Source organism: Eleginops maclovinus, chromosome 7, assembly GCF_036324505.1.
Source record: "Eleginops maclovinus isolate JMC-PN-2008 ecotype Puerto Natales chromosome 7, JC_Emac_rtc_rv5, whole genome shotgun sequence".
NCBI classification, from domain to species: Eukaryota; Metazoa; Chordata; class Actinopteri; order Perciformes; family Eleginopidae; genus Eleginops; species Eleginops maclovinus.
This window is the reverse complement of record NC_086355.1, coordinates 6,705,170-6,725,160: the sequence shown is the minus strand read 5'-3', so window position 1 is coordinate 6,725,160 and position 19,991 is coordinate 6,705,170. Positions and strand designations below refer to the sequence as shown.

General features: G+C 40.3%; 1 protein-coding gene across 2 annotated transcripts; it reads left to right on the top strand.

The window, feature by feature from the left end:
- The first annotated feature begins 1,010 nt into the window (after positions 1-1,010).
- kpna3 (karyopherin alpha 3 (importin alpha 4)) lies at positions 1,011-19,062 on the top strand. 2 transcript variants are annotated; one of them, XM_063887590.1, is made up of 17 exons: positions 1,011-1,234; positions 3,825-3,869; positions 7,954-8,043; positions 9,810-9,839; positions 9,966-10,018; positions 10,109-10,204; positions 11,941-12,026; positions 12,630-12,716; positions 12,794-12,963; positions 13,294-13,338; positions 13,443-13,574; positions 14,021-14,149; positions 14,750-14,854; positions 15,121-15,192; positions 15,715-15,877; positions 16,133-16,227; positions 16,316-19,062. In XM_063887590.1, exons 1-17 carry the CDS (start codon positions 1,166-1,168, stop codon positions 16,412-16,414), a joined length of 1,566 nt encoding a protein of 521 aa, XP_063743660.1. In that variant the 5' UTR covers positions 1,011-1,165; the 3' UTR covers positions 16,415-19,062. The 2 variants fall into 2 exon arrangements, with proteins under 2 accessions (XP_063743660.1, XP_063743659.1); XM_063887589.1 differs by having other exon boundaries at positions 11,941-12,028; positions 12,626-12,716.
- Positions 19,063-19,991: the final 929 nt, after the last annotated feature.

The window sequence follows — 19,991 nt, the reverse complement described above, 5'->3', positions numbered from 1 at the left end:
GACGGTGTTGTAGCCTATTCCAGCCTTGTGCAGGTCTACAATCTTGTCCATGAGATCCTTAGACATTAGTTCCACCATGATCACAAGACCAGTCTCTGGTCTTGCCATTGGGGAGAGGTTGTAATCTGATTTATTGACTGTGGACAGGTGTCTTTTATCCAGGTAATGAGTTGAAATCAGGAGTACTTTCTTAAAGCGAGAGGACTTATTTAACCAGTCGGTGGGAGCCAGAAATGTTGTTGGTTGCAAGGGGATCAAATACTTATTTCCCTCAATTAGATGCAAATCAATTTATGTATTTTTTAAATCTATATTTCTGGATTTTTTGTTGTTGTTGGTTTTCTGTCTCTCACTGTTAAAATAACCCTACCATACAAATTATAGACCGTTCATTTCTTTGTAAGTGGGTAAACTAACTAAACTGGCAGGGGATCAAATACTTATTTCCTCCACTGTGTAACTGAACTGATAGTGTAAGAAAAACTCAGAAAGTTTAACTAAGTAAAAGTCCTGCATTCAAAATGGTATGCAAGTAAAAATACAAAAGTATATTGGATATACTTCAAGAACCAAATGTCAAAGTACTAATCTGCCAGTATGGACCATATCTGATTTAAAAATATAACATGTTTGTGTTACAATTATTAATGGTGCACATGGTAAAAGTGGGGATTATTTAAATTACTTTATATACTGCTGGGTAGCTATCAGTTTAATAGTTTGAACTTGATTGATTTATATTCTGTATTATAAATCTATACCTGAAAATAAGACAGTAAAATAAGATGTAGTGGAGTAAAACGCAACAACAACAACAACAACAACAACAACAACAACAACAACACAAAAAGCCTCCAAAATGTGAAAGATCTGAACACATCTTCTATCTGTGGTTGCGTATTATCTTCACTGTCGTGTGCAAGATGACGATGGAGCTGCAAATCTTCCAGACATCCTGTGGGACAGTTAGTCAAAGAGGAATTTATTCTTACTGCGTCGAGGAAGCAGAGGAACGCAGGGCAGCCCATGCAGGAGCATTAACTCCTCCCCTGTGTTACGTCCCCCTCCTCCCCCTCTCCGGAGCAGCAGCAGCAGCACAGGAGCTGCCTCGTCTTTCACGAGGATATCCCCGAAAGCCGGAGTAATAGCAAAACCCCATACAGCCATGGCAGAAAACGCCGGCTTGGAAAACCACCGCATCAAGAGCTTTAAAAATAAAGGACGTGATGTCGAGGTGAGCTGACATATAAACGCCAGTGTTATTGACACGAATCCAGATAGTTTTGCGTAAAAAACGATAGTCTTAGGGCCTCGTTGGGGAGCCTGACTGCAGCTGCTATTTAAGCTAAGCTAAGCTAACGGGAAGAGTTCGCCATCAAAAGTGCTTATCTTGTGAACGACAAATCACACCCTTGATTGAGCGATTATGATGAATGTTAAACATCTTACACGTGGTATTCTAATGTCCTGTAGGTAAGGTTTGTAAAGAGTAAGCAACATCATAGCTGGGCCGTTAGAAATGGGAGATGTAAAGGCAGGCGGTGTAGCTGTCACTGCCGGCTAACGACACCTAGCATGTTGGATGGGCACCGGTGGCTGGGCCCCACCGGCTGCATAATCTTCACATTTGCTTTATTTTACATACAGTTGGTCTTAATCAACACCAAATCTAACTGGCAAACGTTACATACATGTGTCTCTATTAGTAAAACATTGGTTGATGTTGAATAACATGGTTGGTTCACATCCACCCTTACCAAACATTGCCCCTCCTAGTTAGCATGCTAACGTTAGCATGTGAAGCCAGCTGAGCTACACTGAGCTGCTAGCTAAGCCACTAAACTGTTAGCTACATGGTAATTATGCGATGACCTTAGTTATACAGTCTAATTTGGTGTGGGAAAACGCTCAAATGTATTGATAACTAAAATAATTTAAGGTCATGTATCAAAAATCATCCATCAGTGAGATTTTGATAACATTGAGCCAGCAGTACTATTAATTATGAGTTGGTGTCACGTTTATCTCACATTTTAAGTTGACTATTAAACCATGAAGCATAATTGTAGTAGATTCATTATGTCCTCATGTTTTCTTGAAAACAACTCTGGTAAAGTATGTACCCTACTGCCAAATGGGCAGTCATAACAAGCTGGGTATTGCTGCATCATACAACTAACAAGTCTAATTATACATTTATATGACAGGCAGCATTTGTCTGTAATGCCCATTGACTTGATGTCCAAACCATTTGGCAAAGGATGTGTTCAGACCAGCCAAAGATAAAGGAAGCTGACAGTGTGACAAAAGGATGTCAAAGTAGAAAATGTCTAGACTTATTCAGATGTACTTGATCACTTCCCTCATGGGTAATCAACAAAAGACACACAGATATATCTGGAATTGGTCCTTTTAAGAACATATCAGGGTGTTGCTTCATCCTTTAATGGCAAAAAGCACAGATCGATGCCCCATAGGTCGTTGTTTTGAATCTTGGAGTCAGTATGACAAGCACATGGCTACTATGACAGACAGACTTTGCCAAGTGCATTCCTGGTGCTATTTCAGGCATGTTGGATGACTGACCTGGGTCTCCTTAAGAGCTTTTGAATGATCATCTTTTCTTTTTAAATGGATGACTCGCACTAAAGCAGGGGAGAGGGGCCAGTTTGGATTTTATTTATTTAGGTCAGGCTTAAAGGATTGCTCTTCATTTCTGACAGCACTAGAAACATCTTTGAATTGCAAAGCAGGGAAGCCTTGCATGCTGTAGGATATAAGCTCCTTTGTTTTGCAGGAAATGATTATTCCAATGTGTTAATGGCTTGGTCAATCATCTTCATATCCACTCAATAGTTCTTACCTTGTAGAATTCCTGGTTTAATGATTTGTATTTTAATCTTTTTATTTCATATATCCTTTTGTTGTAAGGAAAATTCATATATATGATACAGAAATATTAACCAACTAGCCTACGTTGATAATCACTTAATGTCCAAAGTCATTTTTGACTGCGTAATGCTAGTAGTTGCTGTTTTATACCTTTCAAATGTGGAGATTATTTTAGTTTTTTAAACATAATCAACTGAATGTATTGAGGTTTCAGACTGAGAATGTGAAATTGACCAATTTTTTGTTATTTTCTGACGTTTTATAGAACCAACGATGAGTTGATTAAATGAAAAATAATGATTAGTTTCAGCTCTACTTGACACCCGGTCCGGACTTTTTGTATTTTGACGATCTGATCTCTGTAAGGGACATTTTGTTTTGGTCATTATTTTTTGTTTTGCACTGGTTGGGAGACACCTATCTGCCCCACATCCTCCTGAGTTATGACTGCCCCATGTTACGTAACAGGCTATTTAGGAAAGCAACATGAACCTCTTCAAACAGTCACAAGATCTTTGACCATCTCAGACGGTTCAGGATGAACTGCAAGCCCCTACCAACCTACATCGCTCGTACTATCTTTTAGTTAAAGTACCTTAAAGAGTGTGTGTTCTCATAAAAAAAACTCCCTTACATTAAAATGGAATCTGTTGTGAGGATTCATGGGGTTATGTCTGAATTAGGTGGAATAATGAATCTACAACATGCCCTGTTAGATCCCAAATTAAGTTTTTAAGTAGGCATTTAATCAAATGGAAAACAGACCGTTTGATAATTTTGTGCTGGATATGTATTATATTTTTTGATTTATGCAACCGTGTTTTCCATGTCATACATAAAGTATGTTTTCCACTGCAGTGGTAAAAGTTGCATTTCTCAAAAATGTGCCCAAATATTTTCTCATTTGCTGTCTTTTTTCTTCTTTGTTACAGACTATGCGAAGACATCGAAATGAGGTGACGGTTGAGTTGAGAAAGGTGAGTAAAAGATCCACTATCTGTCCACACATCCTTGCATCTCTCATTTAACGTCCTATAAATCTGTCTAAGATCCTAGATCCCTAAATTCATCATTCATGTAGAAATTATTCCTCAAGTACCTAATGCTCTTTAATGACTACCCTCTTGTGATATCGAATTTTTCGTACTACTTTATTTATTCCCCTACCTGCCCACAAACTATAGACATAAAACAAACCAAATCTACCTACGGGTACACATAAAACAACCTGAAATCCACCCGAACAACATTTAGCTAAAACTTGCTTAAGGACATCTCTGTTACTTCTATAAATGTAAAGTTCTTAGTATACTTTCTCTGTTTGAACATAGGACAGAAGACAGTCATGTATTTTACTCTGTATATATTCAATTTGACAGTATGTCTTATGTTCTATGGAAAGTTTTAGCAGAATCATTTTCCTTACCAGGATACCGTGTTTGTTGTTTATCTTCTGCACTCCCTGCTGTTCAGGCATGGTGATGAAATTGAAATGAAAGAGGAACCCCCCCTTTTTTAAGTAGTGCTGTGGTCTGTGTTTTGAAGCAAAACATCAACAAAAGGCATATATAAGCAATGGGCAATGTGCTGTTTCGGCATGTGACGTATTTGTGGATCCTTTTCCCTGCACCAGAGGCTTAACATTAAAAGAGGATGATACTATTTAAAGCTATTCTAGCTTATTTTGAGGGGGTAAACATCTTCATCGTGTTGAAAAAGTGTAGTCATTTTTCCATATTTAGGTTTATATTGTTCTAAATCCTTCATTCTGTTCTGCTGTAAGTGAGACCCATGCTGAGTTGGATTGAGGGTCTTTTAGTGGAGTGCTTTGGATATACACTTTAGATGCTGCTGCTTTTTAATGGCATAGCCCCAAGAAATTGATGCATCAGATTTGACCTTGACAAACCTGACGTAAGGTAAGCGTTCACACGGCTGTAACCGTCAACACTTAACTGGTCCCACTGGCAATCCATACCCAAACATAACCACCCACATGTTTCCCAGTTGATGCCCCCGGAATCATGTTTTCCTCCGCACATTATTCTTTCCTGCCACCTGGGGGATTTTTGCGTGATTCTTTTTAGATAACACTATGTGGAATGTTTAAGAGGCCATTAGAGTTCAATAACTAACTTCAAGCTTTGTTAGCTTAAGATGTACAAGAGGTTTTACATACTGCCATTAATCCTCTGAGGTTTTGCTGGTGTAATTGTCTCTGGATTGCATTCTGATACAACACTCTTTACATCCTGCAGAAGGCCCTTAATGTTTTTCATGTTGATTTGTTTAAACTTAAGTACTTTTCTACCCTTTTATGTGCAATTATTCAGTTATAAGCGAGGAACAAACTCCAGGGCAGAGCAGTGAATAGTCCAAGGATGTAACCTGGTCATACATAAACATTGTATTTATAGCAGGGGATGTTTAAGACACAAGTGCAGCGTTCTTCCAATTCAAAACCTCACCTCCAAACACAATTCATGTCTGATATGTAGGTAATTGTTGTGAAATAATCCGTATTTTCTTATGTGAACAACTCACCAGAGTGGGATTGAGTTGAACCAGTCTCCATGTGATTTGATACTTCATTGACAGCCACTTGGAGACAGCCGTTGTTGACGTTGTGTCTGGTGGGATATTTCTGGCTGATACTTATGCATTTCTTCTTGTTGGAACTGTGAACAGAAATGTTCTCGGACACAGAAGCTTTAAAATATTCAAAAATATAATGGATTGTGAGCAGATCCTCAAAATGATGATTGGTAAGATCAGACTTCCTGTCTTCTACTTTGGGGGGGGGGGGGGGGGTGTTGCTGTGTTTTTGAACATGTGTTCAGATCCTAGGAACAGGACACAGTGTTCAGCGTGTTGGAAAGTCTTAACGGTTTGAGTGTAATAGCGGTTAAAAAATTGTTGCATTGTGTTGTTGCGGTTTGCTTTTCCGGTGAAATTGGTTATTGGTCACATTTTTTAACATGCTGATGGGCCTCGGGTTGTTTTCATTTTCACAGTTTATACAGATGGGGTTTCTTTTATTGGATGAATTCAAATTTCGCTGGGTTAAGAGTTTCTGTTTGAATGTGATATTTGATAACATGAAGACCCACCACAACTACCAATTATTTTAGTCAGTCATTTTCTTTGTACATTATATTAAGTCGTCCCTGTTTAAGCACAAATATCCACAGCACATTTAAAGATTTATAAGATTTCATCAAGTACCTTACTCATACATTTGCACACAAGTCTTATCTGCTTTAGTTGAGTCATATGCTATGAGTTGTTACTTCTTTCTCTCCTGGAAAAGGGATCGCATTTGTAGTTTGTGGAAACGAGACGGTGCCCTCTGGTTCCAGGAAGTGGCTGCAGAACAAAATTATTTCTAAAATTGAAGTGAACCCTTTGCTTCCGTGAATATGTTTTTGACAGCCCTGGGATGGCACAATAGTTACATAAGGAAATGACAACAAGTAAAAAATGACATGTGCACTTGAAAGGGCATGACTTGGTTTTTCTGAGCTGGAGCTTTGATTCTCTGTCCAAACCCAATTGGGAACAGTTTTCCCGCCAATTTCCCACTGCTGTTTATCCACTGGACTGTTTTTCTTTTCAGTTGAGCAGAAGTGCATTGTGCTATAATCAATAACCCAATGTTATGCATCATTTGAATATGATATGTGTCATTGATTTAGCTGGTGTTTGAAAAACTTGTCACTAACAGCAGTTGCCTAGAACAGAGTCCGGACTCCTGGCTCTTATCGACGAGGGGAAAAGTTATAAAATCTTGTTTTAATATGTTGATAAAGGAACAGCATATGACAGGAGAAGGAGCATGTCAGAGATTGTGTCACGTGTGTAACTGCACTGAAAAGACCCAACTTAACTTTAGCTTGTAATAAATAATCAAATACATTGCGGGTTTTTAATCAGGCTGAGGCACAAAACTGCTCCAGGGGTCTGGGCTCGGGTCCAGCCTGGTTTTCTTTTTTTCTGGGCCCGATGACTCGAATCTGAAGTGGTAACAAACAAAACGTAGGGACACTTCGGCATTGTGCTTCTAGACAAGGTCTGAGAATCCTGGTAAACAGCGGCACGGATCAGCAGCCGTTTGGGGAACACTGACACAGACGGGGGTGTTAAAACACAGAACGTCACCGCTATGAAATACTGAGGTAGTCTCATGTCTAGCACATTCCATTTATCTGGATCAGGGCAGCAAGAAGCACTGCACTGGCCGATTAGTCATCAGTGACGCACATGAGCAGAATGCACAGGAATGTAGGGCAAGGGAATCTCCTCCTACCGCTGACTCACATGCCCTGAAACTGATGGGATATGTGGGTCTCTCTAGCTTTCTCCATCTACATATGTCTCTGTATCGCTGTGCTCAATGAATGTGTGCTTGCTGGGGGGTTCCAGAATGTGTGTGTTTGTGTTGTCCTTCAAAGAAGAGTGTGCGTTTGCTTTGTGGACTAGCCTGCAGGCAGATTTCTCTAACTCAATCAGAATACACAGGAAATTGGTTTTCTTGACAGTAATGAAATAAAAGATAAAGTACAAAAAACTATATAAATATTATACAAACATAATTAAGTTAAAAGATAAAATACTAAAAATATATTAAAATAAAAATCAGAAATTAAAGTAAAATCTCAAACGCATAAAATAAATCCAGATATTTATACTATCTATTAGACTTACTTAAAGAAATGTGCACATCGTACAACAATATAGTATTATATATATTACAGTGGTGTATTGATAAGATATTAAAAGGGTTCAGCTGATGGTGATGTAAGTCCACTGCCAGTCTATTGAATCAACAGCCTGATGCTCTGAGGAGGTAGTTGACCGGTTTGATGACCACAGGCTGTAATGACTTCCTTAGTATGCTATATCTAATGTCCTACACTTTCAGAAATAAAAAATTTTGTCTAAAAGAGGACTCGTGTTTGAGGCAGGCCCAGATTCACTGACACTTAAAGAATTCATGAATGCATTAATGAACACTTTGATCGCCTCCTCTCATTGCTTTTCTGTCTTTTTTCCCCTCATCAGAACAAACGAGACGAGCATCTACTGAAGAAGAGAAATGTCCCGCTGGAGGAGAGTCTGGAGGACTCTGATGTCGACTCCGACTTCAAAGGAGTAAGTGTGGTACTGTGCGTCTTTTAGAAAGAGAGATGTAGAGGCACTGGACCGTCTGCATGTTGGGCAGTGCATCCTTTTCCAAATGTGTGATACACTCAGGAAACAGCTGCTGAACAGCCTCAGTTAAGCAACAGTTCAGTTATTACTGGTGTTTCCTACCAATTAAAAGCAGGGTGAATTAAATGTGTTTTTTATTCACTATTGCTGGTTCGCAATATTTTTCATAGCGAACTTCAAAGAGCCATTCTACCCACATTATCATTTCTCCCAGTCTGCCCCTAAATGTTCTCCTGAGCTGAGAATTGAAAGTTCATTCTTCTTCTGGGAAGCAGCAGCTGACACGTAAAACAATCTCAACCCTGTTGTTCGTTCTTGAGATTTCAATCATACCGCAAATTCTCCACAACGATGGAGATCTCCCAGCAGGCATGTTGTTGTAGATGTTTGAATTTCCAAGATGGTTGTCATAGCACATGCAACAATGCATGACAACAGGGTAAAGGTTGGCTTTAATGGCTGGATAGGTGAGTTTATTTTGGTCATTTTGATCACCAGCTTATTACCAAAGGAAGAATGGCATTTTGTTTGTGCTCCTCAGAACAATGAAAAACGATGCTTGAAAATCAATGTTTCAGTTCCTCAGGATAATCCACTCTACTGAAAACTGTCGACATCTTTTGATTCTTCTGAGAAACAAGGACCGTGCTTATGAACACACAATCAGCTGTTGTTCTCAAAGAAATACAATATCCCTGTTTTAGAGCACCCCCATTCACCTCTGAGAAATGTGTTTGGCACCAGGAATCTTAAAGATCTCAGAACTTGATCAGATACCTGAAGGAGTATATGTTTAAGAATGTACTTTGTAATTTGGCATGAATAGACCCTCTTATTCCCTGTCATTATTTCTTTTACTGCAGAGCATGTTCAAATAAACCTTGGTTAATAAAGTCTGTGGTTTCTACATCCAGAGTGTTGCTCTCCCTCTCTGCTGCTGCTAGAATCACATTTCACTTTACCTTCTAGTTTCTCCACAAAATGCAATATGCTGCCCAAGATCCATTCATCTCAAAAGCTGTTGACTTGTGACAATATTCTTTTAGTAGATTAATTAAAAGATGAGGAATAGCCTGCAGAGTGAGCCAATATTTACATTTCAGTCCTAAATGAAATTGCAGTCTTGATGTGTAGCCAAGAGCAGCAGAGAAGGAAGGAGCTGTAGCTCACTGAAGACTTTTAATGGAACCTTTTATGTTAGTTCTGTGAGGATGATTATGATCTGGTTTTCAAATGTTAGAACCAGCACAGTAGTAGAGAGATGCATCCTAATCCAAAATGCCGCTCTATAGCCAAAACAAGCTAGCATGGGTGAAGGGTGGGACTTCCATGCAATGCTATTTTAGCTCTATGATAATGGCCTCAAGCAAAGACACTTCAGGGAGAAGAGAGGCTGAAGCTCCAAGCATTTTGCATATTCTGCATCACAAATGTTCATGTCACACCAAGCTGCAGCGGGGCAAGCTGCTAGTGACAATACATACTTGTAAACAAAAGAGCGCTAACACAATTACACCACAACGACATCTGTTTAGAAATGAAACACTTACATATTTATGAGGTGCATTTAGTAAGTTTGTCGTGATGTTAAACTGTCCTGCTATTATTATTACGATTATTATTATTATGGACATTTTAACTACCATTGTAGGGGAAACACTGTGGTGGAGTGTGCTAACATTGCTCTGCCTTTTCTCTTTTTGCAGCAAAATGTTACGCTTGAGGCCATCTTACAGGTAAGTGCTCACGTCAGTTAAAGCTTCCATTATACACTACCCTCCCCAAAAGCTACCAGCAAAGGCTCCTTTACTCTTATATTATTATGTACTAACATTTTTGACCTTCACTTGTTGTCACTACAGAATGCTACCAGTGATAATGCAGTCGTCCAGCTCAGTGCTGTACAGGCGGCCAGGTGAGTGACTTGGACACACAAAGACGTCAGCTGTTTGTTTTGTTTGATTTACGTGGAGGTCTTAACATTTTTCTCTTTGGCCTTTAACAGAAAACTGCTCTCGAGTGACAGAAACCCTCCCATCGATGACTTGATAAAGTCTGGGATCCTGCCCATTTTAGTCAAATGCCTGGAAAGGGATGACAAGTAAGTGTGCTTCTAAATCATTTGTCTTCAGTGTTTTTACTCCGTGACGCAAACGGGGCTCTAGCTCTTAAGACTGCAGGCTGCTGTGATGGATTACTGGCGCTGCTACATCAAGTTTCTGCCGCAACAGAGGCTTTGTGTGTGTGTGTGTGTATCCCACTGTGTCCACACGTGAGAGTGTGTGGAGGCACGCAGGGCAGTTGGCTGACCCTCTCTGCCCCAGTGAAGCCAAATATAACAGCATTCCTGTCTATTGGAGTTCCCAAATTCCCAGGACCTTGTGTGAGCCGAGGGGGGAGAAAGAGTGGCTGACGTAGAGGAACCTTGTATGGGAAAAGTTGTGAGGATTTTACCATAGCAACCCACAAGCATCATGCAGCACCATCTTATATTGGACATTGGTGTTAACTTTGAGTTGCAAATGCAGCCGAGCAGTTTGACCCACGTGCCTCCATGAAGAGAGGTAATTGTCTACTGTCGTTGTTGCCATAGCATTATGGCAACAAGCCAAGGAAGCTCAGCATAATGCTGTAATGAGGGGCCGAACCACAATGCAATGGACAGCATGAAGATGAGCACCATTGAACGTGAAAGAATAGATGAAGGGTTTTCTGAGGAGTTTAAATTCAAACTGTGCACGATAAGTCAGAACATGTAAATTTGCTTTCCACAGTGGGACCACATCCTGTTTGCCCAGCAAGTAAGAAATCCAGATCACAGTTTGTTGTATGATGAAATAGTGCGTGGAGTAGACAGACTTCGCACCCTTTGCCATGGTTTACTAGCATTTGGCGGGTGGGCGGTGTGAGGATCGCTTGCGACAGTGTGATCTGTAATATTAAGTGTTGCATCATTTAAAAAATAAATAAAAATCCGGATAGTTTCCCTATTTGAGCACGGCACCAGCTGACAGTACGAAATCTAGACCACTGATGACATGTCAGGTGCATTCCCCATCACACAGATTCTGTTCTCACCAGGACTTCATTTTTATTTTTTAATAGAAACTGATTATGTAAAAACTTTGGAATATCGTTTCGCTAAATCCACATTAGGAAACTCCCATGCTTTTTTGTTCATGTGAATTCATTGCAAATAAACCCAGTATTTCTGCACAGTTACAGATTAGGCTTCACTAATTTTATGAGTATTATTGTATTTATAGTAGTATTTTCCATTGGGGGCTGCTTAGTAGTTGAACAGCCGGTCAGGCAAATGCAGTAAGCTTCCTAGAAAATATCACGGGTTCGGGCTGGTGGGTGACAAAGCAGTGTTCAGAGAAAGTTATTATTAACTTACAGAAACATTGTGTGCAATAGTCCACTTTCCACCCTTTCTGCCCCCTCTGTTTCACATGTTTGACGAAACTGACGTTGCTTTAATAGGAAAAGGCTGATTCATTTAATCCAGTTAATCACCTTGTTCAAATTGAGGATTTCATTCAGAATTCAATCTTTCAATGTATAGAAGTGCAGACATCTTCAACATGCCATGATGAGCTATTAGTTTTTGATTCGTATAAGTTAAGAGACGCATTGCTGTTAAAAATCCCAAGACAGAAAAGTGTTTTATGCGCCTTGGGGAAATATCAAAATCTGATTTGAAAAACATGTAATGACAGCTGGGAATTCAGGAAATGTTCCCATCAATATTAATGATAATGATGCTGAGCCGGTCGACAGTGGAAACTGAATGAGTTTCCTTTTATGTATTTATCTGGTTTTTGTTTCCTGCAGCCCCTCTCTTCAGTTCGAGGCAGCTTGGGCTCTGACCAACATCGCCTCTGGGACGTCGGCACAGACTCAGGCGGTGGTTAAATCCAGTGAGTTGACCCCACATTCTGCCTCCCTGCACTCTGTGTTTATATTCTGTCTGCAGAGCTGGCATGTTTATTTGTTTTTCACTCCATCGGGCAGTCAGTCATTTCTGGATTCTGTTTTCATTAGATAACAGTGAACTTTTAGTTTTGAAACAAAGCCAATGTGACTGTGTAGCAGCCAGCTCATCACATGAATACTGATGGCGCTTTCCACTGTACAGTTCCTGAGGACTAAGATATTATTGAAATCTTAAATGTAAACTAAAAGAGAGAGAGGCACACATTAGTAAAACAATACAGACGAATAAGTACAATCTTGATGTTTTAGCAGTAGCTTACATTTGCTTGTTTTAAACACGACCATCCAAACAGGTGGGAAAAAAATAATCCCTTTAGCAGGGAATTCACATTTCCCTCTGCAACATCGTCAATACACCTGCTTATAGGTTTAGACGAGCTGTAGTACACACAGAGTTGTGACTCACTCATGGGTTTGAGTGTTTTTAGTTTGGCTTTGATGGTGACCTGGCAACAGGGCTTATCACCGGAGTTTTCCAATCTGTTACCTTGGTCTAATTTCTGATGTGTTGATGTTTGTGGGTCCAGATGCAGTGCCTCTGTTCCTGCGACTCCTACACTCTCCCCACCAGAACGTATGCGAACAGGCTGTATGGGCTTTAGGAAACATTATAGGTAAGTAGTGTCCTCTGATTGGAGCGGGTACATACTGCTTTGAATGTGTGTTGAACTCTGACCCTTTATTTGTCCAGGTGATGGTCCACAGTGCAGGGATTACGTCATCTCCCTGGGCGTGGTCAAGCCGCTGCTTTCTTTCATCAACCCGTCGATCCCCATCACCTTTCTCCGCAATGTCACCTGGGTCATTGTTAACCTCTGCCGCAACAAGGACCCACCGCCACCTATGGAAACGGTCCAAGAGGTGTGTGTGTGTGTGTGTGTGCGTGCTTGCGCAGGCTTTAATGTGCCAGACAGATGTGTGTGTTTCTGTGTTGCAGTCAACTGTGTCACTGCAGTCTGAGTCACACAGAGTTTTAGCCGCTCCTTTTTCACAAGCTGAATCAGCGTCAAAGCCCGGGAGGAGTTTGTAACTATAAAGCTCTTTTTGCGACATTTGAAGTCTTGTTTGGCAGCTATTCCTGTTTTTGTTTTTTCATCTTCTCTCCCTCTGCGCTGTATGTTCCGTCATCTGATCAATGTATTCCTCTGCCTACATCCCGCCCACTCACAACCTACTTTTCTCTCCCCACAGATTTTACCCGCCCTGTGTGTGCTAATATATCACACTGATATAAATGTAGGTATCATTGTGATTCCTGTGCACTGATTTCTATAGATTGTACAGAATAAAGAAGTCACTTGCTTTACGTCGACTTATACGTTTCCTGTCTGTTTGTTCAGATCCTAGTAGACACGGTTTGGGCTCTGTCCTATCTGACGGACGGAGGCAACGAGCAGATTCAGATGGTCATTGATTCTGTAGTCGTTCCATTTCTTGTGCCTCTCCTCAGCCACCAGGAGGTCAAAGTTCAGGTGAGACCTTGTTTCATTGACATTTATTAGCTTTGTCTAGAGCTGCACAATTCAGGTTAAAAATTGCAGTTGCTATATTATTCCCAGCCTTTTTTGAAACAATATTATCATTGAAAAATATATTAAATGACCTGCATGTTTTAGTTAGTTTGTTTTTCAGTGAATTATGTAGTTACCTATCTGTTAGGATCTGCAGAGGATCTTTTGAGTCTGTAAAAGACGGTTTGAAGGCAAGGACTTCCCTGCACCTCCACGGTTTTTGATATAGAGTTTATTGTCACATATTTAGCCTTAACCAAATGTGCTTACTGCAGCTGGATAATGCAGTACTCTATATTGTGAATTAGATACCATTTTGTCTCATCTGAAGTAAAAAGACAATTTTACTAAATGAAGCAATCGGTAGTACAACTGTTTATTTGTCCTCTTATCCCTTCTATGTGCAGACGGCAGCTCTGAGGGCAGTGGGTAACATCGTGACCGGGACGGACGAGCAGACGCAGGTTGTTCTCAACTGTGACGTCCTCTTACACTTCCCCAACCTGCTCACACACCCTAAAGAAAAGATCAACAAGGTACCTCAACCGTTATCATATTTAAATTTGTTTTACTTTGTAAGTCTGCCGGCTTTTTATGGCTGAGTATGGAAATAGAAGGTTGATGTCTGCAGCTTTTATTCGAGCTGCTATGTGTATTCCAATTAAATTTCAGCTGATCTTACAGGAGTTTGTAGGATTTCTTGTTTTTTTAAATTCTGTGTAATGCTTATTCGTATATTATATAAGATATGGGGGATGTCTAATACCCTGATAGCATTGGAGCACATTCATTTAATTGTGACGGTGCTGTAGGCAGTTTAGAACCACAATGCAGAGTAAAAGAAGTATTGTTAATTAAAATCAAAACAAAAAGTGTGTGTGTGTGTGTGTGTGTGTGTGTGTGTGTGTGTGTGTGTGTGTGTGTGTGTGTGTGTGTGTGTGTGTGTGTGTGTGTGTGTGTGTGTGTGTGTGTGTGTGTGTGTGTGTGTGTGTGTGTGTGTGTGTGTGTGTGTGTGTGTGTGTGTGTGTGTGTGTGTGTGTGTGTGTGTGTGTGTGTGTGTGTGTGTGTGTGTGTGTGTGTGTGTGTGTGTGAGATTAAAAGCATATTTTAAGCATTTGTGATTGGTGTGTTTACAGGAAGCGGTCTGGTTCCTGTCCAACATCACAGCAGGGAACCAGCAACAGGTCCAGGCTGTGATCGACGCAGGGCTGATTCCTATGATCATCCACCAACTGGCTAAGGTTTGTGTGTATATTTATTGTGTTATGTTCACCATTCTTTAGATCCTGTTTTCTCAACAGATGGTGCATGACAAACATAATGTTGGCTCTGATTCAGCTGCATCGACAGCTCCTGTGTTTTGAAGCCAGAGAAGCAGAACATCTCTGTCTGAAGTGAATAAAACACTGAATGCATGCTTGGCCCAGGTTTTCTGTGTGTCGGTATTAACGTTGTTGTAGAAAAACCCGCTATGTGCACGTTTTAGTGACAGCCTGTCTCTCTACAGGGTGACTTTGGCACACAGAAGGAGGCAGCATGGGCCATCAGCAACCTCACCATCAGTGGGAGGAAAGACCAGGTGAGATCGGGACCAAAGACGGAGAAATCTGCAGTCCGTTGTTTTTTCCTAATATGTATTTAATTTGATTATTTTCTTTATTGTTTTTCTTTTTGTATTAATTCGATTATATCATTTAAAAAAAACAACTCATAGGTGCATAGAACTATTCCTAAATAGAGATTGTGCTATGTATGTCCTGTTTAAGTGTCTGTGAAGCATCCTAAACCATGCTATATAAATAAAATGAAGAATAATTATTGGATATTTTATTGCAAATGGACTCGAGTAAGAGTAGAAAGCAATATGAAAAAACTACTTTCAGTTTTACAATTGATTCAAATACATACTAGAGTAAATGTTACTGAGTAAATATAACAAATGAATTCCAACCGCTTCAAATATTATTCCATCATTTCCAGTCAAAGTTAACAATATCATTTCGCACTTTAAAATAATGAATATTTTCTTGTGCTGAAAGTTCAACACTCGTAAGAATGTACCCGTGTTATAATTAAGTGTGTATGTGTGGGTTTTTCGCAGGTGGAGTTCCTGGTGGAGCAGAATGTCATCCCTCCGTTCTGTAACCTGCTGTCGGTGAAGGACTCTCAGGTGGTGCAGGTCGTCCTGGACGGCCTGAAGAACATCCTGATCATGGCGGGAGACGAAGCCAGCACTATCGCTGAGATCATCGAGGAGTGTGGAGGTCTGTGTCTGGAGGAGGATGTCCTTTTTTATGCAATTTGTTTTGGTGTCAAATTGATGTAGGATTTAGCATTTCTTTTAACAGGGCAACGTGCACCATTTTAAAAAGGATTTTTTGTATTTTATTTCGTGTCTTATTTGGCAAATGGATCCATATTTGGACAGCTTTTTCGCTTGTATGATTGAACTCAGTTGTGTGCATTTTCCCTGTGATAATGTTGTTAATAACAGGAATTGTTGTTTTGGTTATTCCCAGGTTTGGAGAAGATAGAAAATCTGCAGCAGCATGAAAATGAGGATATCTACAAACTAGCTTTTGAGATTATTGATCAGTACTTTTCAGGAGATGATGTAAGTACACCACATGTGATCTTCATGTGTTTTTCCTGCTCAGCGATGCGTTACTCCGCTGTGATCTCACTATGTTTGTCATTTCCAGATTGATGAAGACCCCAGCTTGATCCCGGACACCACTCAAGGAGGAACCTTCAACTTTGACCCAGCTTCCAACATGCAAACAAAGGAGTTTAATTTCTAAAAGCCAGGATTTTTAGTTTAACCAGCTGCACGGGTACTCTGTAATCACCCCAGACATTCATCCGTCTCTCCTCCAACCTGGCAACCTGGTACTGAAGGATTTACTTAGCATCACTTCAACATGGAAACTCACCACTGAAGGAATTACCCACCCCACTTCTGCACTGCGGGGTGTTCTTCTTTTCGTTTGTTAATCATCCTTCACCCAACCCTACATCGGAGTCCTGCTTTATTCAACAGGCACCGTCACCACCTGGTAACCTGCATCAGGAGGGTTGCCAGTATAAAATAAAACCGGAAGGAAGAAAAAGCCTTCGTGGCAAGATTCAATTGCCAAATGTCAAAACACAAGCACATTTTCAGACACAAACACACACGCACACACACACGACACACTTTTTGACACTTTGAATTTGTGTGCATACTTCTGTTAGAAGCCATCATATCACTTATGGGGAAGAAATACTGCTGTTTGTTTGTGGTTTATTCTGTGCTTTCCCTCCCCTGGATTGTCCTCTGGTGTTACTTCACCTACTCGCACGCACACTTGACCTGCACACACACGTCAACACACTTAAGTCACACAGTTTCCCATGGGCCGGGCACCCCAATAATCATCTCTCACCCAGTTTAAAGAGTTAATCCCAGAGCTAAACCACGATTAATCACGAACCCCCGCCGCCCCCCTCAATGATCGTCCTAGGGCAGGTGGAGGCGTGAAAGGGCTCCGAGGCAAAAAAGAAAGAAAGAGGACTCCATGGCAGACTGACGGGACTTCTGACTCGATGACGTCACTTTTTTTTAATGTGACCTCTGTTGAAACTTTGTTTATAAAAGAAAAATCATCTAAAATGTGAAGAAATGCCATAATTCTGATCTCTTTTCTCCAATTCAAACGAACCTGCCTGATTCTGACTCAGCAAGTCGAAGTTTTATCTTTTTTTCCCGGACGTGAATACCTGTCACGGGAGCAAGCACCTTGAGGTGAAGGCGCAGAGACTTTAGAGAAGTGGAACATGTCAGCCGAAGCGTTTCATCCCCATGCAGGACATCCGTCTGTGCGGCATGAGCTCGGTCACGCCCTGTGATCCGGCGACGTGTTTGCTCGGGACTCCCCTGTAATGTGAAACTTTAAGAGGAACGGGGTTTAACAAAAAAAAAGAGAGCTAAAAAAAAAACGACCTGAATTGCTTATGACCTTTTTAAGATTATTTTAATTGTTTTAAATCCAAACATATTTTAGGTTTCATCTTCTTGGTTGAGTCTGTGGAGCTTCCATATGTTTAATTTTTTCCTTTTCTTCAGTCTTATGCACACGTCTGAGAAGGCATTTTGATGTCTGCCTGCGGAAAGGGGACCTATACTCATTGAAGACTAGACTTGTATAACGAGTACAGGTCCTAAACACAGTACTTAACTACTTTCTCTCGATGAAAAGGTCACATGTCATCACTCAATTTGAATAATTGTACAAAAAATGTGATGTGTATCTCTCCTTGCCGTCTAATGAATATATGAATATATTTACATAAAGCCTGTACAAAGCTGCTGCAGCTGACAGTCATTGGATGGACTATTTACTGTCAAAGATGGCTGGGTAGGGTTTTTGTTTTTCTCCGTTGAAGCAATATTTCTTTGTTTCAATGTTTTTATTTCTGACTTGCATATGTATTGTGATGAAATGCTGATGATTTGGAACAGGCAGTTTTATTTCTTCTTCGTAGTAATGGTGACGGGCTGTGTAAACATGTGCCGTCCCATGTCCCAGTTGGTTTGGGGGTGCGGGTTCACGGTGTCAAACTTTGAACCTGACCTTAGCCCTGGTTTCGAAGACTTAACGATCCTCTGGTTGGCTGCTAACTACTGAGAGGGGGTCCGAACAGGTGGGGAGGGGGAGGGTCACACTGGGGTTTTAAATATTGGGTGGGGTTGTTATGAGCAGCCCAGGCTTGTTTTTGGGACTAGCTGTTTATTATTGAACAAAACTATAGAGAGGGTGTACAGTCATGAACAAGCAGACTAGACCGAGCCACTTTAAAGATTTACAATTTCGTTGCCTTGTATCCGAATTGGATACAAGCTTATGTTTGTTGCAAGATTTTTACTTGCTAATGAAAAGTTGTTTTAAATAAAATATTAGGAGAAGAAGCAACAGACAGCGTTTTGGCCTCTGATTGTTTATATCTTTTTATAAATTTTAGATTGAATTCCTCTCTTTAAGGTGGCTCATTGATGCTTTCAACTCTTGTGCATATTAAAGACAAGAATGAGTTGAAAATCATTGTGCCTTTTGTTTTTCATTTCAACTAAAACTCGGTTTTATTGAATAGAAACAATTCTTTGAGCAGCTGGATACTTTTTAGGGTGGGAGATAGATATATGTGGTCTCCCTGTTATTGGAGTTTGCCATGGCCTAGGTCACTGCTGCTCTCTGCTGTGAGAATAACTGCTCCCCTCCAAATCTTATTCACTAAACATTGTAACACACCATTTCTCCCTCTCATTTACCCCCATCGAACACCACAAACCATCTTTGCCATATTTCAGTTAGGGGATTTTGATACCATCTCCTCTCATCTCACCCTCAGGACATGATCTGTGTTTCTGATCCTAACCAAAATAAACTTGCTGTTTAGCCGTTGGATCCTCCGTGCTTGCAAGTGTTGTGATTCACCCTTTTAATAGCTGTTGAATTTAAGTTGTTTTAGTGTGAACCTAAGTGATATGGAAGCCCATTTCTGCCAGTAACATAAAAGTTTAAGATCCTTTAAGTCTTTATCACAAACTTTTATTGAAAATAATAAGTTAGGACTCGCCTCCAATTGGCCAGGGCAGATTTGGGGCTAAAAGTGAAATAACAGTGCACACTACAAATGTCTGATATAATATTGAACATGTTTGATTTGTAAATATCAGTGTCCTGAATCGATGCATGTATGTTAGTGTCACACTGACTCACCGATCAGATGCTGAATTTGGCTTTATTGCTGAGTCTGTAACAAAAACATGCACAATAAGAAAGCTGGCCTCCTCGTGTAACATTAACGCTGCTCGACACAGATCCAGATCCAGATCCCCCAGGTTTCAGTCTCTTGGGGACTCATGCAACGCCAAAGCAAGAAGAAAGATAGTGGTAAGAACATCAAGGCAGTTTATACATGTTTACCCATTTGAGCATCTGATTATCTTGCCTGAACCCTTTAAAACACGGTGTCTGAAATTGGTCCAAATTGGTCGAAAAGAAGTTCCACAGAATTGTGTCAGGTATTTATCTTCATTTGTCAGGATATTATGTGTTCATCGGTACCCATTTTGCCCACAAGAGGCTGAAATGCACCACCAACCCTAAATGAGATGTTTTCTTCCAGGTGGGTTGTAATTCCTTCATGCTCTTTGAATTAAACATAATGTGAGATGAGTATTACAAAAAAATAAAAATGACATCTATTTTCCCAGATCAAAAAAAGTAACTGAAAAAATAAATCAAATAAAATCGCCTCTATTTTTTTTAACCTGTTTTAAGGCGATACACACAGGAGAATAAGATCATTTAGATCAGAAAATGTACCATCTTAATT

Excerpts from the sequence above, each read along its gene's own strand:
- kpna3 (XM_063887589.1), top strand. The coding sequence starts at position 1,166 with ATGGCAGAAAACGCCGGCTTGGAAAACCACCGCATCAAGAGCTTTAAA. Across the intron at positions 14,855-15,120 it reads TCATCCACCAACTGGCTAAG|GGTGACTTTGGCACACAGAA; the intron begins GTTTGTGTGTAT and ends GTCTCTCTACAG. Across the intron at positions 15,193-15,714 it reads TCAGTGGGAGGAAAGACCAG|GTGGAGTTCCTGGTGGAGCA; the intron begins GTGAGATCGGGA and ends GGTTTTTCGCAG.